General features: G+C 34.2%; 1 protein-coding gene and 1 long non-coding RNA gene across 2 annotated transcripts; both read left to right on the top strand.

The window, feature by feature from the left end:
- Positions 1–514: 514 nt before the first annotated feature.
- On the top strand, positions 515–10,211 carry LOC111190956 (insulinoma-associated protein 2). The gene is made up of 3 exons (XM_049464251.1): positions 515–1,028; positions 2,984–2,996; positions 6,437–10,211. The coding sequence occupies exons 1-3, from the start codon at positions 829–831 to the stop codon at positions 8,009–8,011; spliced, it is 1,788 nt and encodes a 595-aa protein (XP_049320208.1). The 5' UTR covers positions 515–828; the 3' UTR covers positions 8,012–10,211.
- A 2,235-nt stretch (positions 10,212–12,446) lies between these two features.
- LOC111190959 (uncharacterized) lies at positions 12,447–18,052 on the top strand. The gene is made up of 3 exons (XR_002649275.2): positions 12,447–12,568; positions 15,588–15,649; positions 17,979–18,052. It is a non-coding gene; the product is annotated as an uncharacterized LOC111190959 (long non-coding RNA).
- Positions 18,053–20,386: the final 2,334 nt, after the last annotated feature.

Below are 20,386 nucleotides of genomic sequence, written 5' to 3'. Positions count from 1 at the left end.
GTAATTAATTGTTAAATAATTATTTTTACTGTACATTTTCTACATTGTTTTAATAATATATTGAAGATTTTGTTTTTGCTAAAACTAAAGTAAAAATAAAATTATATTAATTAATTAATTACACAAAAAGTGCATATTTATTTTTAATATTATCAATATATATATAAATATTATTCATATAAGCAATCTATTTTTTTATATTCATATTTATAAATTTTAGCTTTTCTTAGTTTGTCATATACAGTACTGTTGGTCATTCATTAGTTTTACCATAATTTAAAGATGTATAATTTTAGAATTACTTTTATGTTTTTATTTTATTATAATTATGTTATTCTACAATTTTATTAGCTATTTATATATGTATATATTGTCGTTGCTGAATGATAAACAAGTACATACTACATATACTACATAATCTGACCACACAAACTGTCTCTCAAAAACAATAGAAAACTTTCAAAATTACAATGTCTTAATCTATATTACGGTGAGAACTACTTAACTTACTAAAATGAATGATGGTAATGATAAAACTGGCACTCATCAGGACCGCCACAAGAAAGGAAGAGTAAGAGTTTCCTCTGTTGTGCAGAATAAGTTCATCAGAGTTACCAGCCTCAGAAACCACAAGTAATTTTAATGATTTTAATGATATTTATAGTGTTTTTTATTGATATATCAGAATAAGCATCCTTGGCTCGCGAGGCTGGTGCTGAAGCTGGCTCAAGCACCGGGACGAGCTTATTAGCGTAGCCCCGCCCACTCCCCTCTGATTCGCTGAGGGCGGCGGATAAAACCCTTAAACCCTGCAGGATAAACATACACATGCATACGCGCGCGGCGCGCGAACTGAGAGCACCGGCAGCACGCGCTTCATCACTATTACTTACTTTCATCTACTCTAATCCACGTCGTGCGCGCGCGGAGCTCGAGATGCCGCGCGGCTTTCTGGTGAAGAGGAGCAGGCGCGCGCCTTACGGGGCCGCGTACAGAGCGCGCGAGGACGAGCAGCAGCAGCAGCAGCAGTATGGCAAGCCAAATGGGTCAGAATTCGCCTGGGTCTGACGGCGCTTAAAGCGTGCGTAATACTTAAAAAACGCCGTCCAAAACGCCGTGCAGGGCTTACTTTTACGCCTTGGAACAAACGCGAGGCGCCGCCAGGCGTTTAAGAGCGTGTGGCGGCGCCAGGCGCTTACATAACGCCACCACGCGTTTTCATAACGCCTCCAGGCGTTCCATATGCAAAAACGGACAGAATATACATATCCCCTCCTTCTCCAAGCAGTTCAGCCCTCTGACTCTGTCAGGGAACTATATCTCCTGTTAAAATAAAAGCCCCCAAGTGCTTCAAATGTCTGCTGTGTTATTAGATGTGCTAGATTCATGTATTTCTGGCTAAACTGGGCTTTGCAAAATGTAGTCCCTGATTAAAACATAACAAAATGTAATCAAATGTACTTATTTTTTATCAACTGGCCTATTTAGTAATCATGTTTAATTTGTCTGATGCCGCAAGACCTGAGCCAGCCAACACACACACACACACACACACACACACACACACACACACACACACACACTCTCTCTCAAAGGCGTTGGGGATTTTAATAAAACGCGCAATACAGAGACCACCACAGCATACAGAATGAATGCATAAATGAAATTAGGAAATCAACCGGACACACAAAATCCAGCAACACATTTAGCAGATCTGTGTAGAGATTCTATACGTTTTAGGGTCACTCTTAAAAAAATAAAAACTGTTCACTATGAGATCGTAATATTCCGAATCATTCAGTATTCAAGGTATTCCTTAATTAAATTGTTTTTGATCATGGTACATCCTTATATTATTTTTTGCTTTCTTACTTTTTAAATAAAAGCCCTTTTTGTATCGCTGCCACTCAAACGGGCAGCGTGGGTCTAAAATGAGCCACATTCATTTTCTAGGCTACTTCAAGTATGGCTGTGTGGTTCTATGATATATTTTAGCAACGCATTAATTCCGTCGTTCAGAATTTAATTGACGAATTTATGAATGAGTGTTTCTTTTGCACAAATCTTCATTTTCATTCTCCTTACACAGGTTTACACACACGGGTCAGACACAACGCACATGAATTTACCATTTCACAGCTCAGCACAGCTCCCTCAGTACTGTTTTACGATAACATCACCTTAGAAAAAATTGGATGCCACTAGTGAAAGATAACTGTATATAATATTTGATTAGGATTAGGTTACCATTAGAGTGAGAATATTACCTGTCAGAAAGTTACAAGTACTTATTATTAGATGTTGACATATTCTATTTTAGTTAGCTTAATATACTGTAGTACTTTGTTAGGCCATTTAGCTACAGGGTGTGTTTATAATAATGTTCTTGGTGACAGTAACTGAAATATTTTATTAATTTAAAGAATAAACATTTTTAATAAAATAAATAGTACAGTCTAATATAGGATAATGATAATAATAATAATAATAATAATAATAATAATAATAATATTGACATTATGTTGACATATTCTATTTTAGTTAGCATTCTGAATATTTTGTAGATTTTTTTAAAACTGCACACACACACACACACACACACACACATATATATATATATATATATATATATATATATATATATATATAAAACATATTTTTTTATGATCATTATTATTCCGCACACTTTCGCCTACTTTTATTATTACTATTATTATTATTAATATAATTTGATATTATTATTATTATTATTATTATTATTATTATTATTATTATATTGATATAATTATTATTATATTGAATTAATAAATTAATTAAACAAGCCCGGAGTGGCTAATCGGGAGATTCGGCAGGATTCCCGATGGGCCGGGGCGAGTTTGGGCCGGTTGGACGGAACCCTCACTTACCCTCACTTCTCTAATCTTATTCTTGCATTCATTGCCATTCAACTACGTATGCACTCTCTATTCGTCTGACAACACAGCCCCTACGTCGCAGTAGATTAGATGGGTTTAACCATCTGAGGGAATTCTCCTCTCCCAAATGTTTGAGTTGGTTGCGTCCACGAGTGGTCTTTTCTGAAGCGATCAAATTAAATGCAGCAAAAGAATAGCACAAAGCGTCAGACGACTGTGATGGAGGGTAAAAAGAGGCCAGGTGGAGCCGAAAAGGCCAGATTAAAAAAAGAAAGAAGATGGAAGAAGAAGCAGCCAAATGTGCAAAATTAACAAACTTGTTTTCCAGAAGACAGACTTCAGCTGCAGCCGGTAAACAGAGATATGGAAATAATCTTGAATGTCGATTTAGCGTAGTTTATTTTGTAGAGCCCAATACACATCATTAACCTCTTAACACGCCCTGGCCCGCCGACGGGCCAGAAATATGTCATAGTTAATATCTTTTTGTGTTTATGAATAATTATTTTTTTTATTTTAAAGCCTAGAATCTCTGCTTTTCAGTATCTAGCCTATTTAGCTGTATGTCCTTTCAGGAAATAAACATTTAGGGCGAAATATGCCTTGTTTATTAGAATTAAGATTTTGAATCTGGTAAAGCGTTATATTCTGTCTTTAAGCTACTGCTTTGAGGATTCACTATTTCATTTTGATCTTTTAGAATTCGTTAGATTATATTTCTTTTAGCATTTTGAGCTTAGTTTAGTTGGTTATTTTCCTATTTTACATCTATTTTTCTGTTTTTATTAAATGTTGTTATTAGCTTATTAGCTTCTAGCTTGTTAGCATACAGAACGTTTCCCTGGTCTTTTAAATGAATGTTTATTTATTAATTATAATATAATATAATAGCTGTATCTAATTTTAAGCCAGACAGACACTGTGTGATTTTTTTAATCAGGTGCTGAGATCTCATTCGCATGTTTGAATGGTTTGTCCTGTACGAAAACGCACCTGATATATGCTGACACTGTAGTCTGACTGGCAGACTGAGAGACTGAATGTCATGCAGCCCCAAAGCAATAGAATTAGCGCCAGATCCCCGCGAGCCGCGCACCTATTAATCCACCTGCATGCGGAGCTTCAAACGCGCAGATGAGCGCATCACTTTCCTCAGCTGGTCGGGCTCCAGGAAATAGTCTGTGATGTCATCTGTTTTTTAATACTATTTTAATTTTATATAAAGCTATTGCATGATAATCACCATATAGCTAAGTAACCAAGTCTTATTGTTAACGAAACTTCTCATTAACTGAAACGAATAAAAACGGTGATTAAAAGAAAAAAAACTAAAACGAACTGAAATTACAGATTAAATACCCTCAGTTTCGTGTTTGTTAATTTATTTATAATTGATTTATATAAATGTGGTATATCATGATATATATCGTTATTTTGATATATATATATATATATATATATATATATATATATATATATATATATATATATATATATATATATATATATATACTTTTAAGTCAAATTAATTACCTTTTAAATCTTTATTTGATTTAAATTGGAATTAAACGTGTTTAGGTGAAGGGTGTTCTGTTAACTTACCAACATATACTTGTACTTATATGTAATAAAAAGGCATTGTAAGATCTAGCTGCTGTTTTATTTATTCAAATTCCTGCTCCATGGAAAAAATGGGCTGGATTTGGGCACGAAACTCCCGGGCTGAAAAAAGGGCCCACTCCGGCCCTGAATTAAATGTTTTACCGTTTTTTTTTTTTTTTTTGCGTAACCACCGCGGTAAATAAAGTGCGGGAAAAATTTAGTTTGCGCACTTAAACAAAGCGAAAATATTCTACTCTGCACGCATTATAAATATGTTTTGCATTTTTATTTAGGATTCAGGAAAAATATGATCGCTGTAGGACGCCTGCTCGTAAAAATGGGCACAATTGCTAAAGCGTGTTATTATTATTATTATTATTATTATTATTACTACTACTATTATTTACAAAATCCAAAAGATTTACAGATGTTTTGTTTGAATGTTCTACATAAAACGTTTATTATTGTTATTATTATTATTATTATTATTATTATTATTATCATTATCCTATATTAGACTGTACTATTTATTTTATTAAAAATGTTTATTCTTTAAATTAATAAAATATTTCAGTTACTGTCACCAAGAACATTATTATAAACACACCCTGTAGCTAAATGGCCTAACAAAGTACTACAGTATATTAAGCTAACTAAAATAGAATATGTCAACATCTAATAATAAGTACTTGTAACTTTCTGACAGGTAATATTCTCACTCTAATGGTAACCTAATCCTAATCAAATATTATATACAGTTATCTTTCACTAGTGGCATCAAATATTTTCTAAGGTGATGTTATCGTAAAACAGTACTGAGGGAGCTGTGCTGAGCTGTGAAATGGTAAATTCATGTGCGTTGTGTCTGACCCGTGTGTGTAAACCTGTGTAAGGAGAATGAAAATGAAGATTTGTGCAAAAGAAACACTCATTCATAAATTCGTCAATTAAATTCTGAACGACGGAATTAATGCGTTGCTAAAATATATCATAGAACCACACAGCCATACTTGAAGTAGCCTAGAAAATGAATGTGGCTCATTTTAGACCCACGCTGCCCGTTTGAGTGGCAGCGATACAAAAAGGGCTTTTATTTAAAAAGTAAGAAAGCAAAAAATAATATAAGGATGTACCATGATCAAAAACAATTTAATTAAGGAATACCTTGAATACTGAATGATTCGGAATATTACGATCTCATAGTGAACAGTTTTTATTTTTTTAAGAGTGACCCTAAAACGTATAGAATCTCTACACAGATCTGCTAAATGTGTTGCTGGATTTTGTGTGTCCGGTTGATTTCCTAATTTCATTTATGCATTCATTCTGTATGCTGTGGTGGTCTCTGTATTGCGCGTTTTATTAAAATCCCCAACGCCTTTGAGAGAGAGTGTGTGTGTGTGTGTGTGTGTGTTGGCTGGCTCAGGTCTTGCGGCATCAGACAAATTAAACATGATTACTAAATAGGCCAGTTGATAAAAAATAAGTACATTTGATTACATTTTGTTATGTTTTAATCAGGGACTACATTTTGCAAAGCCCAGTTTAGCCAGAAATACATGAATCTAGCACATCTAATAACACAGCAGACATTTGAAGCACTTGGGGGCTTTTATTTTAACAGGAGATATAGTTCCCTGACAGAGTCAGAGGGCTGAACTGCTTGGAGAAGGAGGGGATATGTATATTCTGTCCGTTTTTGCATATGGAACGCCTGGAGGCGTTATGAAAACGCGTGGTGGCGTTATGTAAGCGCCTGGCGCCGCCACACGCTCTTAAACGCCTGGCGGCGCCTCGCGTTTGTTCCAAGGCGTAAAAGTAAGCCCTGCACGGCGTTTTGGACGGCGTTTTTTAAGTATTACGCACGCTTTAAGCGCCGTCAGACCCAGGCGAATTCTGACCCATTTGGCTTGCCATAGCAGCAGCAGCAACACCACGCGCACGAGCAGCAGCAGAAACACCACGCGCACGGGCAGACGGCCACCGTGCATCCGAATGCGCGCGCTCCTGCAACTCCACGCGCACCGGAGGACGGTCCGTGCGCTCCAATAGTGTCACGCGCTCAAGAAGAGGAGCAAGTTCAGCAAGTGCACGAGCCTCACCGTCCTCATCATCCTCCTCACCTTCTTCATCCTCATCTTCCTCCTCATCTTCCTCCTCCTCATTCTCATCCTCAGCAGCAGTTATTCCCGCTCAGTGCCGGCTCCGTGGCGCGCGCTCTGCTTCTCCAACAGCAGCAGCATCAGCAGCATCCCCATCATTCTTCTCATCATCCTCACCATCAGGGTTCTCACGCAGAGTCGCGTGACCGCCTGGGCGCCGCACGCAGCCGTAAGAAGCCGGCGAGGGTGGCACGCAAGCACCAGCCTCACCTGAGCGCGGAGGAGGAGGAGTCCACTTCGCCCGTGCTGGGGCTCGCCATCCTGCGGCGCGAGGAGAAGGACAGCAGGGGTCATGCGCCAGGACGTGGGAGTTCCGGTGGTACACGCCCTCTGCGTGAGTTCATCTGCCAGCTGTGCAAGGAGGAGTACGCCGACCCGTTCGCGCTGGCGCAGCACCGGTGCTCGCGTATCGTGCGGGTGGAGTACCGCTGCCCGGAGTGCTCCAAGGTGTTCAGCTGCCCTGCCAACCTGGCATCGCACCGGCGCTGGCACAGACCGCGTGAGACCCAACAGCACACGCAGCAACATCCCAACAACAAAAACGACAACAACAGTATCATCATCAAAGAACAGCAGCAGCAACAGCAGCAGCAGCGCACGCAGATCATCATCAAAGACAACCGCCAAGAGAAAGAGGAAGAGGAGGGTAAGGAGAACGCACGCAGCGGCGGCGGCGTGATGAGGAGGCGTCACGTGAGGGGTCACGCGAGGGGGCACGCGCCACCTGGAGAGGAGGAAGAAGAGGAAGATGAAGATGAAGAGGAGGAGAATGATGATGTAGAGAGAGAATGCTACTGCAGCATCAGCAGCTTCAGCAGCAGGACCTTCCGCGCCTTTGAGTTTGCGCACGAGCATGCACACGCACATGCACACCTGAGGAAGCACCTGACTGCAGGTACGACCACGCCCACCTCCGCCGGTACCACCGCCGCTGCTACCACTGCGCACGGGTCTGAGCAGGCCAAGAGGAGGAGGAGGTTCACCTGTGGACTGTGTGGAGGGCGGCCACGAGCCTCCGCAGCAGGAGGTGCACCACGAGGAGCAGCAGGTGCGGGTGGAGGAGGAGCAGGTGGAGGTGGAGGTGTAGACGAGCGGGCGCTCTGGCACGGGGGCGGGCACATAGGCTTGGGGCTCGGAGTTGGTGGGATGAGTGTTGGTGGGGGGCTCGGGGTTGGTGGGGCAGTGGGCGGGGCAGTGGGCGGAGCATCGATGGAGTTCTGCCCCTCCCTCTACAGCGCACACGGACTGAGCGCTCACCTGAGCAGGTGCCACACGGCGGAAAGCGCACGCGCTGCCATGATGCACGTGCCGCCCGCCAGACCGGTGTGCTGATGCTTTACACACACACACACCTTTAAACACACACACACCTTTACATACACACACCTTTACACATACAAACACATACATTTATACACTCTCAGTAAATAGGGTTCTTGGGGTTCTTTAGTGGAACCCTTATTAAAAGGTTCTCTAAAGAACAACCACATATATCTATTGCTCTTCATAGTTAAAAACAATAAATCTATTTAAAATAATATTAAAAAACTAAAAATAGTTTGGGTTCCAAACTGTATAGAACCATTAATGTTCCTCAAGAACCCTGGAAGAACCGTAGATTTTAGTGTTCTTTTGGCTTTTAACAACAGTAGAACCACATTTTGCAATTATCAGTAAGCATAAAGTGTTTCTAACACTTCTATAACGTAAGAGTACTTTAGAAGAACCCTTTTAACATGGTTCCTTATCATGGTTCCATATGGAACCTTTAACGTATCTCAAGAACTTAATGAGGTTCTTTATCATCACGGAAAATAAGCATTTATATGTTTTGAATGGTCCTAGTACTGAAGAACCCTGGAAAAACCATTTGAGAATTTACACTTACCAAAAAAACATTTTTTGTATGTACCGGTAGTAGCAGGATTCTCTATCGTAGAGAAATGGTTCCATATAGAACCTTTACTGTAACACGGGAACTTTGGAGAACGATCTGTGTACGATTTTGGCTAAATAAATGGTTCTTTGGCTCATAACAGCCATGGAACCCAGTTTGGGTCATATTACGACTCTCCATCATAGAGAAAAAGCATTAAAATATAAAAAAAATCAGAATAAGTTTGTGTTTTTTGGCCTTTACTAGAACCTTTACTTTTACTAAGAACTCTAGAGATCATTTTTCGAAATGTACAATCTCAGCAAAAATGGTTCTATCTAGTACCAGAAATTTATTTGGCTTTTAGTAACCGTGGAACCCTACTTTGGTATAAATATAGTTCTTAGATCCAAATAGAACCGATATTTTACTTAAAAAAAAACGAAGAACCTACGTTTTGAGGTTCTCCTTTATTGAGAAAGTTTATTATTGAGTTAAATTAACTAAAGAACCTCTTCAGAACCCATTTTTAAGAGAGTACTGAGAAAAAAATCTATATTGACATATACAATTTGACAGTCATACACACACACACACACACACACACACACTCAGACACTGCGGCTGTGTCCCAAAACACATGCTGCTCCCTACGTTGTGAGGTCCCAAAAACCCTAAAAAGCATCCTAAAGCTGAATTACAGCTCTCTGTAAGAGTGCGATTGGGACACAGCCGTACACTAACACTCACTCACAATCAGACATTGCGGCTGTGTCTCAAATCACCTGCTGCATCCTACATTGTGAGGTCCCAAAAACCCTAAAACATCCTAAAGATTCACTACAGCTTGCTGTAAGTCTGATTGGGACACAGCCATACATTAACACTCACTTACATTCAGACACTGTGGCTGTGTCCCAAATCACCTGCTGCATCCTACATTGGGAGGTCACAACATTTTTTAAAAACATCCTAAAGATGTACTACACCTTGCTGTAAGAGTCCGATTAGGACACAGCCATACACTAACACTCACACACACTCAGACACTGCGGCTGTGTCCCAAATTACCTGATGCTCCCTACATTGTGAGGTCACAAAAACCTTAAAAACATCCAAAAGGTGCATTTCAGTTTGCTGTTAGAGTCTGATTGGGACACAGCCATACACTAACACTTATTCACACTCAGACACTGCGGCTGTGTCCCAAATCACCTGATGCTCCCTACATTGTGAGGTCACAAAAACCCTAAAACATTTTAAAGATGCATTACAGCTTGCTGTAAGAGTCCGATTGGGACACAGCCATACACTAACACTCACACACACTCTTATCTACACATATGTGTACACACACACGCACTCACACTCACACACTCACACACACATTCTGTATATGTGTTAATGTGTTTTTGGAGCGCTGCTCGTATAATAAGCTGTATTTTATGGTAAATATAACTTTATTCCCATTAAATACCAGTACCAGACCTGTACTCTGTATCTGAGTGTAAATGAATGTAATTGTGCTGTTTGTTTGTTTGTTTGTTTTCTGGTTGCTGTACGCAGGTTTGCCTTTATTTTTCTGTATCACTGCTTACAAAAAAACACTGTACACAGAAAATCTTCTGAAATTAAATATTAAATTAATAAATTAATAAACGAGAGGCTTTTATGTGACAAAACGCTGTGGAATATTTATTATTATTTACTGTTTTAACTGTTAAAACTTGTATTATTGTGGGTTTTAAACACAAAGGTAAGTTAAAATGCTTTATCTTAAAATGTGTTTAAGATTTAATTAATTATTTATACATTATTTATCAAATTTTTATAACGGAACAAAAAAAATTTAGTGTACTTCAATGAAAATATATTAAATTTACAAGTCATTTTGGAGCATTTCTATTGGTCAATTCTCCATCAAATTCCAATATAATATAAAGAACAGTGTCTGGGTTTAAACAAAACAGAAAAAATAATTCAGTATTTTTGTATTTTTTATTATTTAGCAAATATTTATACACAGGTTCACTAAAGGTATATCTTAAAAAAAAAAATAATGTTAATTGATATCAAACCTCTAGAGTTATCAGTTTATCTGTTTTCACTATTAAATCATAAATCAGCCATAACATTAAGACCACCCTGTCTGATATACAGTACACTGCTTTAACCCATCATGCGTCTGAGAACTGCTGAAAAGGATTATTTGTCTCTTAATAACAGAGTGAAATGATAATTTATTATATAGAACCATTTTAAAACGTTCCCTATCAAATGGTTCTGCTTTTTAAGAACTGGAAAATCTATTTTAGAGTGTACACTTCTCAAGAACAGTTTTACACAGTAGATGAACAGCTTTTGCTTTACAGAACATTTATTTGGTTCTATTATTTCAGGATTTGGCTATTTTGTTGTTTACAGGGGGTATTTAATTGGTGCTTTTCACGCTTAGTGATTATCATTTTTTAGAAACATATTTTAACCCTTTCAGACCCTGCGTCCATTACAACAGACAGCATCTGTGTGCTTATTTCTTGTGTATTCTAAAACTATACATAATTTTCTCAGTTCATTTGTTTTTCTGGCATTGTTAAATGGGGGTGTTCTAAAACTTTTGACTGGTGATGTAGATAGTAGTATGACAAGAAAATAAAAAAGGAGTCAGGAGGAATATAATACAAACTTTACAAAAATACACAGAACACAGTGCATCTGTTTAACAGCTTATTAATGTTTAGAGTGAAAAATAGATCTTGTGTTTTTTTTTTATTAGAAAATGTACATTTGTGAATGTAAAAATTTATGTATAAAAATTAACAATGTAGAATTATTTGATTTCATGGTTTTTATGATGAACAGGAGCCAAACTCAGAGTCAGCATTATTAATTATTAAATAACTAAATCTACACTAATCTTTCTGGAAGTGCATCATAAAACTTATTTATTGTGTATTCTCGCATTTAACACTGTTGTCCAATAGAATTAACTTTTATCAGCCAATCAAACAGCAGCTTAGCCCTGCCCACTGCATTGGACAATATATATATATATATACATATATAGTTATTTTTTTAATGTTTATGGATGATTTGTAAAATAAAAAATGTTATATAAATGTTATATAAAATAAAAATAACAATGTTAATAAACAAAAGTTTACACTGCAATTAATATAAAAATACAAATAGTATATAAGTATATTTGGAGTGCATTATTTCTTCTTATTTTTCATCACTGAAATGTAATTCAGGTCTAAAAGGTTAAGTACTGAAAAATGTATAAATTTAATATTTTTAACACAATTTTAAACATTTCATGCCTGAAAACATAATTTTAAATAGCTTTTAAAAACTCTCTAGCCTGTCACTCCAGCATCCGCTCAATAACCAACTAACCAATCAGCTCACAGTAGCAGTAATGCCAAAACCTGTTGAAAAACTGTAGAAAAACAAATATACAGTGTAATAAGTTTTCTTTGCGTTTTTAAAGTAAAATACATCATTTTACTGTCTAAAATTAAAAAAATATCTTGGACAAATGAATATTATTATTTATAATTAATAATAAACAGAGTTTTTAGCTGTTTAGCTCCATTCACTCCCATTCATTTTGGACACAATAACGCAGTAATTTAGTGTAATAAAGAATGGGCAGTCTCTCTCTATAATAAAACATCTCTTTCCAGAATTAAAGTCTCTGTAGTCCAAAATCCGCCCTTTACACTTACAGCCAATTAACGAACTCCGCTTCAGCACGACAACTTCCGACAAGCACCTGTCTGTATCACGTGCTCCGACTCGGCCAATCACAGACCGTTTTCAGATATTCTCGTAATTGTGAGTCTGTTTTCACCTGTGGCTGATTGAAGTGTTTTGCTGCTGCCGCGGAGTTTATTTCTCACACATTTCTCATTTATTTCTCATTAATATCCGTTTAAATTAATAAATAGTGAGAAAGAGTGGAATTTTGAATCTCTACAGCAAACTCCCGCTCAGTTTTGCGCTAAAAGGTAAGTGTTTTATTATTTATTTTATTGTATTTATCGGAACATGTATAAACTGAGCGATTTACAGCCATTGGTTTTATATGTGTTTCCATATATTTTCACGCAGTAGGTCATATACGGTGTTCTGTCGAATTGTTCTACCATGTCAAACCGTGCTGCCCTAATGTATATTTAAGTGTAAAAATACAAAAGAAGCTTTATTATTTTAGGGCATGTACCCAGTGAAATTCCAGTAGATGTACGTTATTAGATTTAGATTGAATTGCATAAATCATTGTATCCTGGCAAAGTTATGGCAAATATATCTAATTAAAAACTGCTTTTGTATTTATTTATAATGATAATTGTAATTATTAGTTTACATTTACACTTCTGTGCAATGACAGTGTGTCCAGGTTGTTTAATGCACATAACCCCCCTAAAACAGATTAATTATAAATACAAAAAACAAGAAATAATTACATTGTGTAGGTCAGCGCATGCGCAGTACCTTTGGGAAGCATGTATCGATGGGTAGGACAATTCGACAGAACACCTGTTCTATGAAGGAACAGTACAGTAAATATAGTGACTTCTGATTCAAAATATGTTTAGTTTTATATCCTCCTGAGACACAGACTTTAGCTTGGTGTGCATTTTTTATTTCTTTTAGCTATTCGGGAATACCTAACAAGTATAAAAAAATATAAAAACGTAACTTTCTCTTTGTAGAGGAAGCCTTTTTGCAAAAAAAACTAAACAAAAAAAAGGGTACTCATATTAACATTTTAATATGTATTCTTATCGTTTGGGATCAGAAGGACCAAATTAGTCCAAAAAAATAGATTTTTACTTTCTACAGAAAGTAAATTACCTAGTTTTAAACGCAAAATTCGGTGAGCTTTTTTAACCTGTCTCATGTTTCTCTCTGGACTGGCTGTAGAAACTTTTGACTGGGATACCCGACACCTTGTTTTTAATCACTTAACTATAATGTTGTGATGTGGCCACTGTATAGTAGGGGTAGTGTCTCCATATGAGGATAAAATGTCAACATAAAAAAAAAGCAGAGAAGCAGAAATATAATGTCCTCATATGAGAACTCTGGGTCTCAAGACAATATAATATTGCAGTGTTTTTTTGGCGAGTTTTGTTTTTACATGGTTTGTGCTGTTTCCAACATAATTTATGATCAATTATCACACCCAGAAATGTATTTTATTTATAATCAATTTCAATTTCATTTTTCTTCATTTATCGATTACCAAAGATCATCAAACAATTTCTTGAAAATGTTTAATTCTCTTTCTACTGTATTTAGAAGCTATTCCAAGTTTTCTCCAAAGGAATATAAATTGGTATCATCAGCAAATAAATTGTAACAATTTAGATGCCTCACAAATATTGTTTATGTACAGATTGTTTAATCTGTTAGGTCCTAACACCTTGCTCCTTGTGGCACCCCACATATAACCTTCAGAAAAAATGACTTTATATTATTTATTTGAACATATTGGTATCTATTATTAAGATTCATGAGTGTGCTATTCCCCTATTACCATATCTCTCTAACTTTTTCATTAATAAGTTGTAATAAGTTGTGATCAGTAGTGTCATGTTTTTTTTTTAAAGTCTATAAACACCCCCACTGTATACTTTACAGGTAGATTTTTCTAATTTAACCCTTTCAGACCCCGTGTTTATTACAGTGGACATGAAGTATTATTTTTATTACGTTTTTTAAATGTCTTCTTACACATAACACTAACTGAGACTTGTTGTTAATTACAATAAACTATTAACGAGCCAGTAGAAACATTAAAAAAAGCCAATTAAGCAATAGCTTAGCTCCGCCCACTGCACTGAAAAAAACTCAATCACTAAAGCCAGATAGGCGAATTAAAAAAGCTCCTTTTTACTAATTAAATATGTAATTTTTAATCACACACAATTTTGTATCCTTTTTTATTTTAGTGTTCAGGGATGATTTGTAAACAAAAATGTCCATTTTAAATCTATAATAAAAATGTTAAGAATAGGGTTCCAATCCAATAGAAAAAGTTGCTTTTTTTTTAGTTAATTGGATTAAATGTTTATATAGATTTTATATTAAAATATTAGAGTTTTTCTTTTGTGTGCATTACAGACAGAAAACGTTTATGTTTTATTACTGTTATTTATATTATATCCATCACTGGCACATAATTCAGATCTGAAAGAGTTAAGTTAACACCCGGACAGATGATATGCACTCCCAGTATCAGTAAAAAAAAAAAAAAAAAAAAAAAAAAAAAAAGAAATTCCGCTAAAAATAAAAAAAAAATCAGTATACATATTTTTTTTTCAGGTTTATATATTTTTTGCAGTATACTATTATTATTATTATTATTATTATTATTATTATTATTATTATTATTATATATTTTATTTTATAGATATTTTATTACAATACTAAAGTTCTTTTGTTTTCCCGGTAGTTTACTGCAAAGTTTGTACCATTTTCAGTTACTGACTGTAAAACTTAAATGGGGGTGTTCTAAAACTTTTGACCAGTAGTGTATAGTAGTATTATAAGAAATGAAAAAGAGGGGAAATTGGGGGAAAAAAGGAATGCATCTGTTTACTGTTTGAGAGCTTATTAATGTTTAGAGAGAATAAAATATCTTTTGTTGTTTAGTTTCTTTTCTGAATAGATTCAGTTTTTCAAATTAGAAAATGTATATTTGTGAATGTAAAATGCAGCTAAAATTATAATCATAAAAATTAACAATGTAGAATTATTAAATTTTATGCTTTTTATTATAACGAACATATGGTAAACTCAGAGTCAGCATTATTAATTATATATCTGCACAAATCTTTTTAGGAGTGCATCACAAAAATTGACATTGATATTCTTTTTTGCACTTAAGTTTTAGTTTACAGGGTGTTATCTGTATATAATTTTATGAGATATATTTTATTCATTTTATAGTTTTGTTTGATAAATGACATTTTTTAAAGCTACAATCCATATTTTTCCCCCCATTTTACATAATTCCAGTGAGACGCGGCCGAAGCAGAAATCACATCTCTCTCTAAAACAGTGAGACAGATCTGACCACTGTAAGTATCCTCTGTATCATTATATATAAATATACAGCTCTGGAAACAATAAGAGAGCAATTAAAAATGATGATTATCTTTACCAAAAACCTCTGGAATATAATCAAGAGGAAGATGGATGATCACAAGCCATCAAACCACCAAACTGAACTGCTTGAATTTTTACACCAGGAGTAAAGCAGCATAAAGTTATCCAAAAGCAGTGTGTAAGACTGGTGGAGGAGAACATGATGCCAAGATGCATGAAAAAAAGACTGTGATTAAAAACCAACCAGGGTTATTCCACCAAATATTGATTATTTCTGAACTCTTAAAACTTTATGAATATGAACTTGTTGTTTTCTTTGCATTATTTGAGGTCTGAAAGCTCTGCATCTTTTTTGTTATTTCAGTCATTTCTCATTTTCTGTAAATAAATGCTCTAAATGAGAATATTTTTATTTGGAATTTAGGAGAAATGTTGTCTGTAGTTTATAGAATAAAACAACAATGTTCATTTTACTCAAACATAAACCTATAAATAGCAAAATCAGAGAAACTGATTCAGAAACTGAAGAAGTGATCTACTCTTTTTTTTCAGAACTGTATATAGTCTTTCATAGCATCTTCATCACAACGTTCACATACACAGGAAGTGCAATATCATATGCAATGTCACTAAATGCTTTTTTTCTGCTTAATATAAAAATGTTTTGGACACAAAATTAAAAATACAGTTTTTTTTGTAGAGATAAATTATATTTACCATATAATTATATTAAATTATATTTATATTTACCCAATATACTTATCGTCACTGTCCAATTAAAAACATGTATCTCCAAAACTTTACAGCTTTACAGGAGAGAGAGAAAACCTTCTTAACTTCAAATAAATTCATGTATAAATAAAAAAATTGAGAATTTAGAGATTTTTTTTGGTCCATTCATCATTAAATTTTGAAGTAGTGTTTGTTCAGATTATATAATAAACTAAAAATCAACCTAATAAAATCATCAGACAGTGACAAAATGCTTCTGATTAAATGTGTCAAAAATATGTTTTTTTATATTTCAATATATATTGCAAAAACATGATACATTGCATGAAGTGTTAGTGTTTTAAATATTTTTTTATTTATTAAAACATGTACATATTGAGCATTATAAAGGTACCTGTTTCTAATTTAACATCCATACATATGATTCACAGCAGTATAATAAAAATAAAAAAATCTGTCAGACACAATTTACACCAATCCACTGTTTAATAGCTTTTATTGTTTAGAGAGAATGTTTAATGTATTTTTATTTATTTTTCAAAAACAATAAATTCAGGTTTAAAAATAACAATGTTTTATTCTTTGATTTTATGAATTTTATAATTATAAAAGCTGAAAATTATTTTTTTTTAAACAGAGGCTAAACTCAATCAATCACCTTTATTTTCACTCAGGAATACATTAAGGTTAACCCTCATTTTCAAAGCTGCTTAGCATTTATTTAAACTTAATATTACAGAAAAAAATATAATAGTAAGTATTTAAACAGGTTAAGCTAAAAAAAGTAACTTTATAAAGGAAATGATGAAAATTATAAAGGCAAAATCATTATATAAAAATAAAAAAACAATTATGTTTTAAATAATAAATAAATACATTTAGAATAAAAGGATAAGTGTCTAAAATTTAAAGCAGTTATATAAAGAGATAAATAATTTGAATAATACAAAATAAACAAATACAAAATAATACTTAAACTAAAAACATTAAGTAGCTAAAAATAACACTAATATTAAAAAGAAAGTGAATGATAGATATAAAATAAAGAGACAAAACAAAATAAAGAATATAAGGATGAAATAAAATGAAAAAATAAATAAATAGAGAAAAAAAACAGCATATGGCTGGAGAAATAATTATAGAATAATCTTTTCAGAATTTATTTATATGGGTAAAGGTCCTGGGAATGCATCAAAAATCCAACAATTGAATTCTCTTCTTTTTATAATAATATAATTATACATTTATTTACATTTACGGCATTCATCTGATGCTTTTACCCAGAGTGATTTACAAAGTTATTTCTTTTACAGGGTTGGGTTAATGTAGAGTTAGGAGTCTAGCCCAAGGACTCTTATTGGTGTAGAGCAGCATTCAGTCACCCAGACCAGGAATTGAACCCCAGTCTCACACAATGTGCTAGCTCACAAGCTCCACCAACAAACTATTAATGTTAGTTTACAGGGTAATATCTATATATTCTTTTGTTAGAGACTTGTTTTATTTTGTGTGTTAAAAGTTAAAAGGTGTTTTAAAGTTAAAATCCAGATTTTTTTTTTCTATTTACAGAATTTCAGTGTGAGACGCAGCCGGAGGAGAAACAGATCTGACCCACATACTGTGAGTATCTTTAGTTTTAGTGTCGGAGTAACAGGTAAAGGTGTGAAGAGTATCTGTATTTATTACTCTGTAGGTAGAATTATAGATACTATAGTTTAATAAAATACTTCTGTAGAAGTTGAAGAAAGTTTTTTACTCTTTAAGTAAAAGTGTTTTAAAAAGTACTGGTTTTAAAAGTGTAAAAGTAATGTAAGAGGAATAAATAAAGACATTAAGAACAAAAGCTTAGGCCACGCCCACAGAGTCCTATAGTGCACTACAATAAATAAGAAAGGGATTAAAAAAAAAAGATGTAAAACAAATAAGATAAATAAAAATAATAATTTAGAAGGAAAATCTAAGATGATAAAATGCAACTACAAATAAATAAAACCAAGCCCATAAAGAAGTCATTTATATACATATATATAACAAGCAATAACTAAAAACAATGAAAGAAGAAAAAAATAAACTAAATTAAACGTGTACAAAAAATTAAAGATGACCAAAACCACTAAAAAATAAATAGATAAATAAATAAAAATCTGTGCAGAACGTACCTCAGTGTAGCTCAGTTTATTCCCCTTGAACAGCTGGTCGGTCTGGTGCAAACCTCACATTTCTTTTACTTTTAGATCTTTTTGAGACTTGATTTGTCCTAAATAGTACGATTCCTTGCAGGTAAAACAAAAAAAACCTTTTTTTCTGCAGTAAAATCAGTTATTTACATTCTAAAACTACATTCTAAAGATGTTTGGAGATTCTGAAGACACTTAAAGATTTGCCTGTTTACTCTCTACTCTTACTACGCTTCTTAATTTTTATTTTTAAAAAGAATCAATCCTAAATTCTTAAATTTGAGAAAAAGAACCAGACAACCAAAACTAAATGAAAGCTGTTTGATTTGCACTCAATTTTTTTTTTTTTGCGAACAGTATCTTTACAGTGTTTACAACACTGTTTACTAACACATCTAAACACAAAACCCCTTAACAAACCTTCAGAAAGGAGGAAAAGTATATATATATCATTTTTTCTTTGCGTTACTTCTGTGCGTCTGGAGGAGAAAATAAATATTTTGAAGGAATTTATACTATTTGTTAAATCCATATTCAAAATATCATAAAAAGAAGAGTAATTACCTTTAATGGCGTAAGTATTTTTTTCTTAGAGCAATGTTGTGATTAATTCCCCAAACCATTTATCTATACCCGGTGCACTCACTCTTTTCCAAGATAAAGCTTTACCCGGACAGGATTATTTTCTCAGGAAGTTCTGGTGTAATTTTCTCTTTTATGGGGGTTTTTATCCTCTGTGATTTTATTCCCGTCCAGAACGATCATGTAGGTGTTTTTCTCAGACGTCCTCTGAGAAAATTACAGGCTGAATTATCTACTGTTTTTCTCTGAACTCCGTGCTCCTCCGGTAATTTTAGTCCCGTCCGGACGCACATCTCTGAGTTTCGTCTCCTTGCCTTTAATAAAATAGATATTTGTCCACTGCCGCGCACCGTAATTACTGTACGCTTTGGGCACGCCGCGGTTTCCACAGAGATCCACGTTAAAAAAAAAAACAACAGTGAGTGGAAATGGAGGAGCTACTGAACGCTGTGATGTCATGTGACCAAGAAAAAAAAGCCTAAAAACTCACTGATCCTCCTGTTTTTACAATTGCAGTCCGGATGCAGGAGTTTTATCACTAAAGAGTAGAAGTGTGAAATATTATTCACAGATGTCCCCCTGAGAAAATAATCCCGTCCTATATACAATTAATTTTGTAATTAATTGTATATAGACCCAGTATGAAGAACTTTTTGGTCCATCTAGGATGTCGTGGATATAATGTCTCGCTGCTTCCCACTATTGTCTCATATAGATACACTGCCACAGACAGTGACAAATATTGATATTTAAATGAAGTTTTAATATAAAATCAATTTTATGGGGGGGGTGTGTGGGAACATTGAGGGTGACCCTCATTTACAATGTTACTGAGCATTTACAACATCAAAGAGATTGAACACATTTAATAATAATAATTTAGAAATAATAAGAAATAAAATAGTAAAAAGAAAAAAAATATATATATAAAATATAATATATAATATAATATAATCCCCCCCACACTTTTCTTTGTGTGGAAGTTGGTATGTGCGTGTTCACATATACATATGTTTGTTTATATAACAAAAAAAAGGGAAAAGGAAAAACTGTATTTTTGTAATTTGTAATTATATTATATTTTTCCCAGTAAAAATATTGAGTAAAAAAAATAACTTAACGTTACTTAAGTAGAAATGTTAGTTTTCTATAGTTTACTTACATTATTATTTTTATCTGAATTTTCTACTCCTTACATTTTAAAAATTCATTTCAACT

Source organism: Astyanax mexicanus, chromosome 14 (genome assembly GCF_023375975.1).
Source record: "Astyanax mexicanus isolate ESR-SI-001 chromosome 14, AstMex3_surface, whole genome shotgun sequence".
NCBI classification, from domain to species: Eukaryota; Metazoa; Chordata; class Actinopteri; order Characiformes; family Acestrorhamphidae; genus Astyanax; species Astyanax mexicanus.
This window is presented reverse-complemented; position numbering and strand designations above follow the sequence as displayed.

Bases quoted from the DNA above. Each gene is read 5' to 3' on its own strand.
- LOC111190956 (XM_049464251.1), top strand. From the start codon at position 829: ATGCATACGCGCGCGGCGCGCGAACTGAGAGCACCGGCAGCACGCGCT.